The sequence below is a fragment of the Pantherophis guttatus genome, chromosome 8 (genome assembly GCF_059756535.1).
Source record: "Pantherophis guttatus breed Tessera chromosome 8, ASM5975653v1, whole genome shotgun sequence".
Lineage (NCBI taxonomy): Eukaryota > Metazoa > Chordata > Lepidosauria > Squamata > Colubridae > Pantherophis > Pantherophis guttatus.
The window spans coordinates 22,214,693-22,231,536 of record NC_142070.1 but is presented as its reverse complement, the minus strand read 5'-3'; the positions used below and the strand labels follow the sequence as shown (position 1 = coordinate 22,231,536).

Here is a 16,844-nt window from a genome sequence, read left to right as displayed (position 1 = left end):
AACCCAGTAAATGCAGTGTGTTTATGGCTTAGTGCAGTGATGGCTAACCTTTTTGCCATTGTGTGCCAAAAGCAGGGGTCGTGCGGGGGGGGTCAGCGCATGCGTGCCCACACCCATAATTCAATGTACCCTGCCCTCCAGTGCATGTGCCCACGACCCCCCACACTCCCCCTGCTTTTGGCACACGATGGCACGGTGGGCCAGGTAAGCTTGGTTTTCGCCTTCCCCAGGCTCCAGAGGTTTTCTAGGAGCCTGGGGAGGGCAAAAACGGCCATCCCCAAACCCCCGGAGGCCCTCCGGAGGCCAGAAACAGTCCATTTTCCAACTTCTGGTGTGCCCGGATGGCCCAAAAATCAGCTGGCTGGTGCCCGCATGCGTGCTGGAACTGAGCTAGGGCAATGCTCGCATGCCCACAAATATGGCTCCATGTGCCACAGGTGGTATGCGTGCCATAGGTTCGCCATCATGGGCTTAGTGTGTTCTGTGAATGCAGACTATTGATTTAGTTAAGTAAATATGGATAAATTAATCACAGATGTGTGTGTTATGTGAATACAGTAGATGTGAAGATGATGGGAAAACATACTGTAGGGCTCAAGCTTGCTTCCCTGCCCTAAAACTAAAATGTAAAAGAACAGACTACATTTAACACAGAGAACATTAAGACAAGGCATGACTATTTCTTTAAAAGTGATCGAGTAGAGGATGATATAGACCAGGGCTGTCAAACTCCTGGCCCACAGGCCAGATGTGTCATGTGCCGGCCACACCCATACCCGATTTAGCGAAGGGGGGGAAGTCCCAATACGTCACGTGACGTCACCATGACGATGTAAGTTTGACACCCCTGATATAGACTTACAGTATTCTGTTTAAGAGCAGAGCAAAAAGCAATGACTTTCCAGATATTGTTGAACTACATTTCCAATTTGCCTAAGTCAACATGACTGTTGTTAAGGGATCCTGGAATTTTGTTTAGCAATATCCGGAAAGCCACCAATCCACCTTTCTGCGTTAAAGAACAAAATTTCCTGGGAAGGTAGATCATCCTGCTCTTTCCAGAGACAAATCAGCCTGGGTTTTTGAATTTGGGTGAGATTCTAGAATTGCATAAATGTCAAATGGCTATAGAGAGCCTGTTCTATTAATGATCATATTATCTTTTTGCTCTGAAAAGCTTCACTTGTTGATACTTGCATACACATTTAAACATGGGAGAGATGCAAAGCTGCTTTTGCCCCTCTTTATAATACTTTCATGAGAACTAAGAGCTAACCTTAGAAGCAAAGATTCACTGACATTCGATTTCATGATGATTAGCTGCGGAACTGAGGGTGACAAGGATGAAATGAAGCATCCATTAAACATCTAATAAGCCAGAACTCGGGTGGCAAAGGCTTGGAGTAGCTTTCCTTACTCCTTAAGAAATTCTGCTCGGATTCCTAACTTACAGTAGGTTCTGCCTATCCCAGTGGAATATCACAGCTGCCATTTTATCTCTATCATAATAATAATGACTTCTACCTTGAATTTAAAGGCATTTTAGTAGAGTGCAGTCGGAGGTTCCCCCCCCCCATTGGTTTCTATAGGGCACATTTTAGAAAGATTGTGAAGAACAAAAAAAGAGAGAGAGAGAGAGAGCAAGAGGGAAGCTGTTATTCAGGAGCATTAAACAATATGCTTGAGAAAACCAGAGGAACTGCAAATGGAAAACTTACCTGAGCATGAATTCCATTGAATAGAGCAAGAGAGAATGTCTGGGGGGGGGGGGGGAAATTGTCTTGGAATGATAAAATAAAATCTCCTTCAAGTCCTACATGACTCTTGGACCATTCATGGATTGGCTTCTAGTGGAAAGAGGGCAGGGGTGAAATCCAGCAGATTTGGTAGTGGAAATTTTGAGCAGTTCGGAAAACGGGCAAATACCACCTCTGGCTGGCCGCAGAGTGGGATGGGAATGGAGAATTTGCAGTATCCTTCCCCCAGGAGTGGGGAGGGAATGGGGATTTTGCAGTATCCTTCCCCTGGAGTGGGGTGGGAATGAAGATTTTGCAGTATCCTTCCCCTGCCATGCCCACCAAGCCACACCCACCAAGCCACGCCACACCCACAGAACCGGTAGTAGTAAAAAAAAATGTGGATTTCACCACTGAAAGAGGGGCAGTTTTTAATCATCCTCTAGCCCAAATTTCCCATTCAAGTATCAACCAGGTGTTTTACTCATCTAGGCGGACAGTCTATTTGACCAGAATCCATATTCGCTCCATGTGAATGAAGTTGGAGCATCTTTAGGTGGCATTCCTCCCGGGATCCTTGGCCACCGGAGTCCGGGCGAGTGGCTTTAAGAGCCGCCCGAGATTTTCAGAAAGGTTGGGAGAGAGAAGGTGAGAAGCTGTGTTGCGGCGGCGGTGGGGAAGACGAGCGCGGGGGTGGAGGGCGGGGAGTGGGCTTCAGTTGAAGGACCACCGAAAGCGTTTTGGTGGGCTTTTCCTCGCGGAGACGTCCGAGCTCAAAGCGCCCGCCGCTGTGGCCAAAGCCAGCCAAGGGGAGGGACCGAAACGAAGGAGGGAGGGGAGAAGCCTCCCCAGCAGCCTATGGAGTCCATCATCCTCAACTCCGCAAAGCTATATAAGAGGCTTCGACGGCCACTCGCCCCCCCCCCCCACACACACACACACTTTCTCCGAGCGGCATTCCGGGGAAGAGCCACCGCAGCGGCGCCCACCTGGCGAGGGGACCCTCTGACTTCCCAAGGAGACGCTGGGTCGGGAGGTGGTGGGGAAGCTTTCCTCCGAGCCAGAATGACTTCCATCCCCGCGGTCAACTGGAGCGGAGCCGAGCTGGGCGGCTGGAACGAGAGCTTGTCCTCCCCAGCTGGGAGTAACTGGTCGTCTCCGGTGGGTAACTTTTCCAACCAGTTCGTGCAGCCGGCGTGGTGCCTGGCGCTCTGGTCCTTGGCTTACGGCGTGGTGGTGGCCGTGGCCGTCTTCGGCAACCTGGTGGTCATCTGGATCATTCTGGCCCACAAGCGCATGAGGACCGTGACCAACTCCTTTCTGGTCAACCTGGCTTTCTCCGACGCCTCGGTGGCCGCCTTCAACACCTTGGTCAACTTTATCTACGCGCTCCACGGCGACTGGTACTTCGGGGAGGCTTACTGCCGCTTCCAGAACTTCTTCCCCATCACCGCCGTCTTCGCCAGCATCTACTCCATGACGGTCATCGCGGTGGACAGGTGAGAGCGGGGCGGAGGGGAGGGGAGGGATGACCCAAGGTCCGCGCACCTGGTGGGGGGGTGGGGGTTGGGGGGATCCGATCCATGCCGGACCCCCAGCGTGTTTGCTGGTTGCATTTTGCGGTTGACCACGTGGGACCTTGAAGAGGTGAGAAGAGGCGAATCTCCCCCCCTTCCCATCTTAGGAGGCTCTAATTCAGAGGTACAAACCATCACCACCCCGGTCCTAGGAGGCTCTGTTTAACCGCCGCGACAGATCCCGATCTTCTTCAAGCTATTGCAAGTAGGATCAGCCTCTTCGCCTTCCACCCGAAGCCTTTTCAGCACCTTTTCTCCGGACTGATTAGTCCTCACTTGCTATTGAAGCGCCCATAAACGCCGACCAGTTCATCAGTTCTAGAAAACCAAAGCCATTCAAATTTCCCTCTTGCCAATGTGAGCTGGAATCCACCCTCTTGAAATTATAAGGGTGGGCATTGTTGATTTTTTTTTTAAATTTGATTTATATGCCGCCCTTCTCCGGAGACTCAGGGCGGCTTACAGCGCGTTAAGCAATAGCCTTCATACTTTTGTATATTTATACAAAGTCAGCTTATTGCCCCCACAAACTGGGTCCTCAATTTACCTACCTTAGAAAGGATGGAAGGCTGAGTCAACCTTGAGCCTGGCGAGATTCGATCTTACTTTTAATTGCAGACAGCTGGTGTTAAATTACAGTGCTTCTGTCTGTTGAGCTATCCAGGCCCCTGATTGAAACTGAATTTAAAAAAGCTTCCCCAACATAGTTTTTTCTGTGTACATTTTTCTACTGCGGTTCTAATTTCTGTCTTCTTCCCATTTACCCCACTTGGAGATCTGCTGAATTAATGGTTCCTCTCCCACCCAACACCCCAACAAATAACTGCTTACAATGATCGTGATTGTAATACCATCCTGGTGTTTATGCAAATTGCAAGCAGAATGTCTTCCCTTGTTTTAATTGAAGTTAAACATATTGTAATTATATCTAAGTAATAAAGGAGATGCATTCTTTGTATACCGCGGGGTAGGCATTGCTGTCTTGCAAATGCACAAATCAGGATTGCAGAGAGGGGATCAGGCTACTGGATGACAATGCCGATGGATTTCTCTTGGAAATGAGAAAACTCAGTGCCAAAAACTACCTCTCAGGATTGTTGTGCTGGTAAAAGCCTGGATCCTGGTTTGAGGAGTTGAGGAAGGACTGAAGGACATTTGTGATTCTTGATAGCCACTCATATATTACATCTTTTACACTTGTGCCTATTATTTCCTTTTAAATCTAAAGCAAAAACAAAAAGCAGTAAACATCATGATTCAGGAAGTTCTGTTATGTTTGATATGAAGAAATACTTCGATTTTTAAAATGTACTGCCAATTGATAAATAATCCTGTTTGTACATGTCTAATTCTGGGGAAGCTAGACAGGCTTAGACATTTATGACTGGGTTTTCCACTCAGGTACTTTCAAGTTCTCAAAAGTATCTTAGTTTTGTTTGGGTTTGTTTTTTTCACTTGATGATTAGGACTCTGCTGTGCTTTGGATTTGATTCTGAATAATACTTTGAAATGCTGAAAATTAGCCCCTCTTTGGAACTCTGTACAGCAGTCTAGAAGATATGCCATGAATGAATCCCATCCTTTGGGAGAGGCAAAGACATAGTATATTTGCACACCTGTATCTTCTGAAGCCCCTTTATGGGAGAGGAAATAATACCCAGCAATACTGTGAATTGCTGGATCTTGGATTCTTTCTCTCCCCTCCCACTTGCAAAAAAAAAAAAGGTACTGAAAATGAAAATGTCAGATCAGACAAAAATCCACCTTATTCCACATTCTCAAATACAGTTTTTCTAAAAGTGGTTTACTCTGAGAAGTTTTATTAGATAAGCAGAAAACAACCGTAACTCAGTCTTATAGATGGAAATGGAGGACATTCAAGGGCATCTGCGTGTCTAATTCAGCCTAATTTCTAACTAGTGGATCAATGGAAATAACATATGCATAGTTTTCATATGTTTTCCTTTCAAATGAACGCATGCTGATTGCTTGCCTCGCTGTCTGCTGATACTGTTCTGAATGAATCATTTGTATCAGTTTGGTGGCTGGAAAGAGGGAGAAATAACCAAAACATCATTTGTAATTCCCTTAAATTTTAATATAAAATTAACATGTTAATTTGCAAGTAAGTGTCTATTTTACCATTATATATATATACTATATATGCCCAGATTCATTTCATGTTGTGGAGGGTTTCTTTTTCTGTTTTCAAATAATAAAGTGTAGCTGGAATTGAATGCTGAAGACCTGAAGAACATTGCAGATGAAGCCACAAGGCAACCAATGCAATTTTGACTATACAATCTCAGAGAGTGAGAAATGATTAGAAGATCCAGTACTAAGTATATTCCATTATTCAGTTTTTAAAAGTAGTAGAATAGGTCTGTCTAATGTTCACCCTCAAGACATGAAGATTTCATTGAGCTGCGAGATGGAACAAAGACACATAATAATGAAATATATTAAAACGGTGTTCTTGAGCTGTCCAGATTTTTATACCAAGACATATTACTATCCCTTGTGTGCCACTCTGAGTTCCAGGATGAAAGAAGCATCTCAGAGAAGAGTCTTAACCAATTGCTCGCTTTTTAATACTTATGCAATAACAAGAGCAGCATAATTAAAGATTCTGGATTAAAAGCACAAGGTACGCATATGCTCTCTTGCTGAAGTTAAGCAAAAATAGCTGCAGTCAATGCCGGGATGCTAAATAATTTGCAAGCCTCACACTGCCTTGTTTTTGGTTTGAAGGAAAGTTGAAAGCAAATATAATAAATACTTCATAATAGTCATTAATTCAATCAATGCAAGAGATTTAGAAGTCAAGCACAAAGAAATTGCTGTCTGCTCTGATTTCTACATCCAGAAAGGAGCTAGAATGACTTCTGGTTGGTAGTGGGTAGAGGGTGAAGGTTAGCTTTTCTGTTGCATATATTCTTCTGTTCTTTAACATCTTTGCCATATCCCTCTTTATAGCATTTGCTGCTTAAGGCATCAGGCAGTTTGTCTAATGGTAGGGACAATTTTAGATCAATGGAAATCCCTTCCTGACCCATTCTTATATGTTTTATTTTATGGCTGTTCACTGCCCTAAGTCCTTCGGGAGTAGGGCAGTATACAAATTCAATCAAATCAAATCAAAATCAAATCAAAACCATTCTGGCTTCACAACTCTTGATGCATTTGAGAAAGATTTGAAAACTTATTTAATAAGTCAGACTTGTTATGAGCAGGTGTTCAGAATGGTTAGTAAAGTAAGCTAATGGGGCTGTTTTGTTATAAATATTTCTAGCTGATGGGAGAATTGGATGCATAGATTGAGGATTTGATCACTGTATAAGGGTTATTTTTACTATTTGTGTGTGTGTGTGTGTGTGTGTGTGTATTGGGGTGTATATAAATTTTATTGCTTTGGGGCCATTTTGACATTAACGTTCATTCATTAGTTTTGCTTGTGGTTGGATGGTGTCGTGAAGATATGCAGGTTAGAAATACAGTTTTTGTTGTTTGTTATAATAAAGGCCTTAGGTAAAGCAGTCAGAGATTTAAACATGTAAGGGATTCAGTATGTTTGTGGCACCAATTGTTCATTCATGTTTTCATGGAATGGTTTTTCCCATTCCTTCCCTCCGAGCCACTTCATATTGGTGATGGCAGATTTTAATTTAATTTAATTTAATTTCCAATTTATATACTGCCCTTCTCCCTGAGGACTCAGGGCGGTGTACAGCCAAGATAAAAAACATAGAATACAAATATTAAAACATTTAAAAATATATATAAATTTTGGCCCGAAAGTTAAAAAATCACAAACTAATTAAAAGAATTTAAAAATTTCTTCTTAAGCCAACCCGGCTTGCTGGAAAAGATGGGTTTTCAGGGAACGACGGAAGGCATTGAGGTCATGGATTCTCCTTATCTCCGGGGGCAACTGATTCCAGAGGGTGGGAGCCCCCACAGAGAAGGCCCTCCCCCTGGGGGCCACCAGCCTACATTGTTTGGCTGATGGCACCCTGAGGAGGCCCTCTCTATGGGAGCGCACGTGTCGATGGGAGGTCGTCGGTAGCAGCAGGCGGTCTCGCAGATAGCTAGGCCCTATGCCATGAAGTAGGAATTTTCTTCATGCAAAAATGTGCTCTGCATCATCTCTATAGCTCAGGGGTGTTGGACTCAAGGCCCACAGGCCGGAGCCAGCCTATGGGGTGCTTAGATTTGGCCCACGGGGCTGCCCCAGAAACAGTGACGGGCCGGCCCATGGTTCCTCTACCTCAGGAGTCCATTTTCGCTGGCAGAATGCTCAAGCCACCACAGGCACCCCCCAACATGAGTGATGTCAAACTGGCCATGCCTATCCTGGCCACGCCCACCCCGGTGACCCAAGGTCAAACACAACCCTGATGTGGCCCTCAATGAAATCGAGTGACAACCCTGCTATAGCTGAAGGAAAAGTATTAATTGCATCACTTTGGCCTATAGGTAGTAAACAAATGATGAACAAATACGAGTGGCATGCATTTAGCAACTGCCTCATTTAGTGACTGATGATAGTTATGACAGTGATGTAATAATAACTGGCCAATCTTTGTATTTACTCTATGACCTTCACAGGTCTGGAAAGCAAAGGAAAACTGAAGTAAAATCACAAGTACAGTCACAGATTCACTTGGTGACCACCTCACTTAACGGCAAGTTGCCGGTCCCAGCTGTGGGGTCTAAACATTGACTCTGTAAGTCAGTTCAGCAGTACATTCCCTTCAGCCACCTTATTGGCATAAGGCTGCCAATGAAGAAGGCTGAATGTAGATCCTTGTTTGACACCAAGATGAATGGTGTTTGGTCTTTCAAATATTTAGCTGATTCTGCTATATTTCTGTAATCTTCTTGCAAAGCTTACTACATCAGTATAAAGGAAAGGATTCTGAAGCATGCTTCATCAAGTTAATTATTCTGCAATCATGCCGAGAGATATGGTGTTTATCCAGGAATAATATTCTTTTCTATACAGATGCAATGTCATATGGTCCATTAAGTTTACAAACCGAAACGTTTGTCTTGCTACATTGCCACTGATTGGTGTTAAAATAGGGAGCGTTTTTAATGGATCGAAACAATATTCTCAGAACTCAGCATATTGTTTGCTGATAAAACCAAGCTGACGTCTTTATTAATGATATTTCCTTTTTTTTTTAAATCCCTTATATTGGTAGCGAGAGAATCAGCTGTTGTTAATGATGGATGAAACTTAAAATCTGCACATCTATAAATCTGCACATCCTTGGTTGCTTGATTTACCTGTGTCAAAGAGCCCTCAATTTCCCCTGAGTTCATAGAAGCTCATAAAAATAAAATATCTTAAAAAGATAAAAGAAAGCATCCAATTAATCTATATTAAATTGGCTTGAAGTATTGATAGAGAATAATGGTGTTTGAGCCTTCTCTCATTTTGTTGATATTAAAATTTATACATTTCTGTAATACGCGTGGAAAGGTGTGCCCATAGCCTCTTGAAATTCTTTTTTTAAAATATTTTTTATTAAACAGTTTGTCTTTAAAAACAACACAAAAAATAATCACACATATATAAAAACAAAACATGTCAAGACAGAACGTATTGAACATCTTGAAATTTTTTATTCCAGTTGTGTGCAGAGTAAGGAAGGAGGCAGAAAAATTCAAATTTCTTCAGTGCACAACTTTAGCATCAATATTGATTGTTGTCTGCAACAATACATTTTTACTGATTGGCTATCTCTTTTTTCCTTGTCTTCCCAGCCATGTGGGGGGGTGGGGGGAGCCCTGGTTAAAATTCCTCTTTGGCTGTAAAGAATTCTCTCTCTCTCCTTCCTTCCTTCCTTCTTTCCCTCCCCCCCCCACCTCTCTCTCTTCCAATTCTCAGAAACTGCCTATAAGGTAAAAGTAAAGGTTCCCCTCACACATATGTGCTAGTCGTTCCCGACTCTAGGGGGTGGTACTCATCTCCATTTCAAAGCTGAAGAGCCAGCGCTGTCCGAAGACATCGCCGTGGTCATGTGGCCAGCATGACTAAATGCCAAAAGCGCACGGAACGCTGTTACCTTCCCACCAAAGGTGGTCCCTATTCTTCTACTTGCATTTTTTACGTGCTTTCGAACTGCTAGGTTGGCAGAAGCTGGGACAAATAACGGGAGCTCACCCCATTACATAGCACTAGGGATTCGAACCGTTGAACTGCTGACCTTTCGATCGACAAGCTCAGCGTCTTCGCCACTGAGCCACTGCGTCCCTAGAGACTGCCTATATAGTCTTTGATTTGTGTCCATCTAATTAACAGGCATTCTGTTTGAATGGGATGCTATAGATCAGACGATTCTTCTTATCTGCACAGTTGTTTAGCATATGCAACAACAACTTTGTTCTCCATCTTTCAAGTTATACTTCAGGTAATCATGAAGTTGGGCTAGTGATAGAACGATGAGATCCATTCAGTATCCTGATTAAATTCCTGGACTCTGAATTCTTTCATTGTTTGGGTATGCATCTGTTGAACTGAGTTCTGTTGGTTGGTTGGTCCATCACTTCAAAATAAAGATTTTGACCACCCAAAGGCTGATCAACCTCTGGTGATTGAGGCTTTCAAAATATTTTGCAAGTGACAGTCAGAAAGCCGGCTGATAGGGAAAGCAACTTGCTAAACTTATTTTGAAATTCATTTCATTTTCCATGAAACTCTTTGGATACTTCATCTAACAAGTGAATCTTCTTTTCACTTGCTTTGACTTTGCTTGAGGAAAGATTTTGATATTCTATTTTCATAACTTGGGTGCAAAGCAGACTAATTGTATATATTTCTCCATTGTCATGCTGTTTCTTTTTCCCCTCTGATATATTTTTTTAATAATATGCCATTCTTTATAGAGAAGGCCTAAGATGTTTTGACACCTCAAGCACATTTTCCAATTACTGGGTGTTTGGTTTTTTTTAAAACTACATTAAAAATAAAATGAAGATAGTGTGCTCTCATTTTACATATTTTAAAATGCTTTCTCTGAGACAGATGACTTCAACCAGCTTCTTTTATTTCTCTCATCACTTGATAATTCCTGGCTAAAATATAGCAAGGCAACTGTTCTTAGCCAATTCATCCTTCCTTCTTCTCTCCTGTCTACTTCTGCCTACCAGATATAGTCAAGGAAAGAAGAAACGGGGGAGCCAGTTGGGAGTCACAAAATTATGCTGGACAAAGGAAGAGATGAGGGAAGGAAAAGAGAGTCCATTGCTATCCAAATTCCAAGCAGGTTTGAGTGCAAATTTAAAGGAGCAGAATGGAAAGCAGTTCAAGTTGGAGATTTTATTGTATTTATTATTAAATTTGTATACTGCCCAATCATGGGGGCTCACAAATAAAAACATTTTTTAAAGGATACATTCAGGATATATATGTAAGGATACGGAAAAAGTAAAATGGTTAAATGTACAATTTTATATTTTACTTATTTAAAAATTTACGTATAAAAAATATAAAAACACAAGTCAGTCCTAGAGGAGATCAACCCTGACTGCTCTTTAGAAGGCCAGATCCTGAAGATGAAACTGAAATACTTTGGCCACCTAATGAGAAGGAAGGACTCACTGGAGAAGAGCCTAATGCTGGGAAAGATTGAGGGCAAAAGAAGAACGGGATGACAGAGAATGAGGTGGCTGGATGGAGTCACTGAAGCAGTAGGTGTGAGCTTAAATAGACTCCAGAGGATGGTAGAGGACAGGATGGCCTGGAGGGACGTTGTCTATGGGGTCACGATGGGTCGGACACGACTTCACAACTAACAACAACAACATATAAAAATAGTGTGTATGGTTTCATGTTTCAGAAGGAAAGTGATCTAAGTCAGTGGTCACCAACTGGTGGTCCGTGGACCACTGGTGGTCTGCAAGAAAATTTTGGTGGTCCGCAGAAAAATTATTTGCATTTTTTATATTGCACTAAATCAGGGGTCCTCAAACTACGGCCCCTGGGAGAGATACATGCAATGAACATTTGTGTTGCTGCAGAGAGACCCCCTTCAGGGTCTTTTTTTGTGGGTCGGGGGGGACAGAAATTTCGACTTGAGGTCTGCTTCGGCCTCCTGGTGCAGGGCTTTGGGCAAAGGCTGGAAGGAAGCACCGCTGGTGGCAAAGAGCCGGGAGGCCTTGTTCCAATGGGACTGCATCATGGCCTGGAACTGGCTGACCATCTCAGCCCTCTGAGCCTCCAGGCACCTGTACATGGCCTTGCACTCCCGCAGGTCTTCCCTCTGCTTGGAAAACCTATGCTCGTAGTCCTCAGTGAGGTGCTTCTACTGAGCCTCCTTCTCAGTCAGATCCAATCTGAACTGAGCTGTTTTGCCAACTCTTTCTCATGGTGGCTGCTTAGCTTCAACAACTGCTTCCTGTTAGGGCCCTAAGAGCCTGGGCGGGGAGGCGAGGAGTGGCTGGGAGGGGAGGGGTGAGTAGAGTTGGACACACCCACTCAGTCACATGACCACCTAGCCACTCCCACCCAGCCGGTCATTAGGCAGATCATATTAGTGGTCTGTGGGATTTAAAATTATGAATTAGTGGTCCCTAAGGTCCGAAAGGTTGGTGACCCCTGATCTAAGTAGATCTTTGTGGCTCAGGGAGATAGCATAGAAGAAAGCCAAGGAATAAGGACAGGTGGAGATGCAGAAGGGATGGAGAAATGAATCATTGTGGATATATGTTTGTTTATGGCAGATGACATATTTTTAGGAGTTATCTTCAATTAGAAAAATATACAAAGGGGCAGTTTTGTGATTTGACATTCAGAGTCCATTTTTGCTTTGGACTCGTGTTCCTGAGTGAGTTATTTTTAATATGGGTACACCAATTTTTTGTGAAATGGGCATTTTGTATCTGGATGTCCCAGCACAGCATCTAATTTATGAAACAGCAATTTCATAAATTTGCTGTTTCACTCTTGTAGAATCACCCTTTTCTTAAAGGGACTCATTATAATTTTCCCAAATGGTAATGACTGGCGATACTTCAGATAGGTGTGAAAAAAATGATTCTGTGTGTGATTTTAGTGTACTCGTGTCTTTCTGAACAGGTTTTTAATTTCAGCATTCTGAAATGGTTTTGACCTCTTTTGATTCGTGCTACTGTCAAATAATGAGAGAAATGTATTACAGTCCTACTAGTGCAAGACAAATATTCACAGTACCATTCAGCAAACACAAGATTGCAGTTTAACTTTTAAGCATATTCTGTAAGCCAAAGTACTGAAAACAATTTCCAGCCTTAGGCCAAAAAATCAGAAAATATGGAAGACTGTTCCCAATCTCCAGGAGTAATTCTTAAAGGTTTAAAATAACATTAATGTAACTTCCAGGGTGAATGTTGCCATCTGATAAGGCATTTCTCTTCCAGTCTTCCTCATTGTAATATATACTTATTTCCTTTTGATTTTTTTTAAAGGGTGTTTTTGGCATGGTCAGGATTATGCATTGTACATGAAAAAATGTTATTTTATTATGGAGACAGTAAAGCTTTCCAGCTAGAATGGAATAAGTCTTTTGCATCAATTTTATTGCTGGCTCTGGATAGTGACCTCAGAAATAGTATTCTGTGGGTCCTTGGTGCTCTGTGAGCTTGGTTGTTTTCTTACAGATGTTCTTACAGATGTTCTTATAGATATTCATATAAAAAAAATGTTGAGACTCTAGAAAGAGTACAGAGAAGAGCAACAAAGATGATTAGGGGACTAGAGGGTAAAACATATGAAGAGCTGTTGCAAGAATTGGTTATGTCTAGTTTAATGAAAAGAAGGACTAGGTGATATGATAGCAGTGTTCCAATATCTAAGGGGGTGCCAGAAAGATGAGGGGATCAACCCAGGGGTGAAATGCTCCCAGTTTGGACCGGATTGCCTGATCCGGTAGCGATGGAGGTGGTGGTTCGGAGAACCAGTAGCAAAAATCCCTGCCCCCCCCCCATTGCCCAGCTGAGCCGCGCAATCATCAGAGGCTTTTTTTTTTATTTTTAAAAGCATTTTTTCTACAATTTCTTTGGCCGAAAAAATGCTTTTAAAAGTAAAAAAAAAAAAGCCTCTGATGATCGCGCGGCTCAGCTGGGATCATCAGAGGCTTTTAAAAGCATTTTTTCTACAACCTCTTCAACCAAAGAGGTTGTAGAAAAAATGGTTTTAAAAGTTTAAAAAAAAAAAGTTGGCCACGCCCACTCAGTCATATTACCCCCACCACCAAGCCATGCCCACAGAACCGGTAGTGGTAAATTTTACATTTCACCACTGGATCAACCTATTCTCCAAAGCACCTGAAAGCAGGATAAGAAGTAGTGGATGGAAACTAATCCAGGGGAGAACCAACCTAAAACTAAGGAGAATTACCTAACACAGAGAACAATTGAACAGTGGAGCAATTTCCCTACAGAAGTTGTGAGTCCTCTAACACTGGAGGTTTTTAAGAAGATATTGGACAACCATTTGTCTGAAAAAGTATAGGATTTCCTGAGCAGGGGTTGGATTAGAAAACCCCTAAAGTCCCTTCCAACTCTGTTATTCTGTTAAGATAATTCCTTTATTTAAATGAAGGATCTTTGCCAAGGCCACCTTTGATTGCCTTCAACAAACATCCTTAATGGTCAATTCTTAGCATCTTAGTACTTGCCAATACAAGTAGTCCTTGCCTTATGATCATAATTGGGACCTGGATGTCTGTTGCTAAACAAAGTGGTTGTTAAGTGAGACATGCCAACTTTTATGAACTGTTTCCTTCAGTACCAAAACTGTAAAATTCCTTCTGACACACTGCACAAAACTCACAGGCTGGTAAAAGAACTCCCTTCACAGCAGTTCCTAAAATTACACAAAAACACTTGAAGACATCAGCTGGAGATCTGGATTTAGCTGTAACTGGCATGCAAGCTACAGCACATTTTCTTCTTTCCATCACATTCTAGAGAGTCTGTTTCTATTCTGAATTATTACTGCTTGTAATTACAACTTAATGAGAGCAAATTGAAGCTTAATTCAGAGAAATTCTAGCTTAATCTAGGCAAGACAAGTTTTCCAGGATATGAAGATTTTTGGACAAGATAGCATTTACCTTTAGATTTAAACATCACAGCTTTTTTTTTTTTTTTTTTTTAATTTGATTTATATGCCGCCCTTCTCCGGAGACTCAGGGTGGCTTACAATGTGCTCAGCAATAGCCTTCATCCTTTTGTATATTTATACAAAGTCAGCTTATTGCCCCCACAACTGGGTCCTCAATTTACCTACCTTAGAAAGGATGGAAGGCTGAGTCAACCTTGAGCCTTGGTGAGATTCGAACCTGCAGTAATTGCAGGCAGCTGGTCTTAATAACCAGCTTAATAACAGGGTGCCTTAGACCACTGTACTACCAAGGCTCTTATTGATCCTTAATACTTGTTTCTTTATCACCGAGTTCGCAGCTGGCCAGATAGATTTTGTCCAGTTTTGGCCAATGTGCCACCTAACAGAATCTGCTTCTATTTGGTCTTGGTGGCACATTTCATTTAGACTGAGTTATTGTTATACATTTTCTAACAGGCTGCGTTTAGTTGGTTCAGACTGAATAGAAAGTTAGCTGATGTACAATCTCAATCTTGATCCGAGGTACAGATTGTACATTGTCTTTTTAAAAATTGGAAAATTCAATAAAGTATTTTTTTAAAAAAAGAAAGAAAGTTAGCTGATGTTCCCATATGTGGGGATATGATGAAAATAGTTCTACTGGTTACCAATTTATTTTAGGGTATAATTCAAGTCATGCTGGCACGTCATTGTGGAAGTGTCTTCAGACAATGCAGATTCCCTCGACTAAGAAATAGAGATGAGTACCAACCCCTAGGATTGGACATGACTGCACAGGGAAAACTTTACCTTTATAATTCAAGGTGGCTAGTGATTTCTGTTAAAATCCACAAGGCTGGTTTGTTGTTGTTGTTAGTTGTGAAGTTGTGTCTGACCCATCGTGACCCCATGGACAACTTTCCTCCAGGCCTTCTTGTCCTCTACTATCCCCCAGAGATCATTTAAGCTCACATTGACTGCTTCAGTGACTCCATCCAGCCATCTCATTCTCTGCCGTCCCCTTCTTCTTTTGCCCTCAATCTTTCCCAGCATTAGGTTCTTGCCCAGGGAGTTCTTCCTTCTCAATAAGTGGCCAAAGTATTTCAGTTTCATCTTCAGGATCTGACCTTCTAAAGAGCAGTCAGGGTTGATCCCCTCTAGGACTGACTGGTTTGATCACTTTGTAGTCCAAGGGACTCGCAGGAGTCTTCTTCAGCACCATAGTTCAAAGGCCTCAATTCTTGGACACTCAGTGTCCCTTATGGTCCAACTTTCACAACCATACATTGCAACTGGGAAAACCATAGCCTTGACTATATGCACTTTTATTGGCAGGATGATGTCTCTGCTTTTTAGTATGCTGTCTAACTTTGCCATAGCTTTCCTCCCCAGGAGCAAGAGTCTTTTAATTTCTTGGCTGTAGTCCCCATGTGCGGTGATCTTGGAGCCCAGGAAGATAAAATCTGTCATTACCTCCATTTCTTCCCCCATCTATTTGCCAGGAATTGAGAGGGCCAGGAGCCATGATCTTACAAGGCTGGTTACAGTAGAACATCTCAGTATACTTTCAGCTTCTAAATTATGAAACTCTTTGCCCCTCAAGCTCTTTCAGCTAAGAAACTTTTCAAATTCAGATATATTTTTAAAGCCAAGTTTTGATATTGTAATTGGTTTTCTTAGCTGCCCTTTTTTATTGCTTGCTTTAAAAATAATGGGATTTATTTTCAACCATGTCCATCACAAATGCTTTTTTAAAAAAAATTTCATGTGACAGGGCAGGATAAAATATTTCTATAATAATAGTGTATTTCAGAGAGAAGGAAGATAAAGGTCTGAATAACATTATTTTGTTTCAAATAGTAAAGGGGCAGAGATTTAAAGAGTTCATTTCAAGAGGATAAAGAGAATAAATATTGCTAGTCAATGTAAAACACAGCAGTTCTTCCAAATTATTGCTTTGCTTGAGTTGTAATGCATGAAAATGAACAGGAAAGACCACTGCTGCAAGTTGTAGCAAGAACACTAATTTTCTAGCAACTTTATTTTAATTGATTTTATGGTAAAAGAGCAAAGCATATGAACCGGAGAAAGAGAGAGATGTTCATATTAACATAACTAAAGAGTAATAAATAAAAATGTACGTAGACGGGCAGATCAATTTTTTTAAAAAAACCATGCAAATTAACAAAATTGCTAGACAGTTAAATGTCTAACAGCCGCTGCAATTACAACACATTGTATGATCCCTCTGGAAATACCTGGTGATTTGTCAGTGAAGAGGAAGCTAATAATCTCCTCCCCTGAGCTAACATGGCTGTAGATGGAGATGCTTTATTAATTCAGTTTGCTAAACTGTGCACAAGGGGCATTGCAAGAGCACACAAGAAACTCCCTTTCCTCCAGCAGACAAGAACAAAGTCAGTCTTACACAGGAATATT

At 42.0% G+C, this 16,844-nt stretch overlaps 1 protein-coding gene across 1 annotated transcript in view; it reads left to right on the top strand.

Annotated features, from left to right (window-relative positions):
* Nucleotides 1-2,677: 2,677 nt before the first annotated feature.
* Nucleotides 2,678-16,844, top strand: part of TACR3 (tachykinin receptor 3) — a 61,130-nt gene continuing 46,963 nt past the window's right edge. The window contains exon 1 of the mRNA XM_034442208.3: nt 2,678-3,235. Within this exon, the coding sequence (XP_034298099.1) occupies nt 2,802-3,235 (434 nt within the window). The 5' untranslated portion in view covers nt 2,678-2,801. The remainder of the gene's footprint in view (nt 3,236-16,844) is intronic.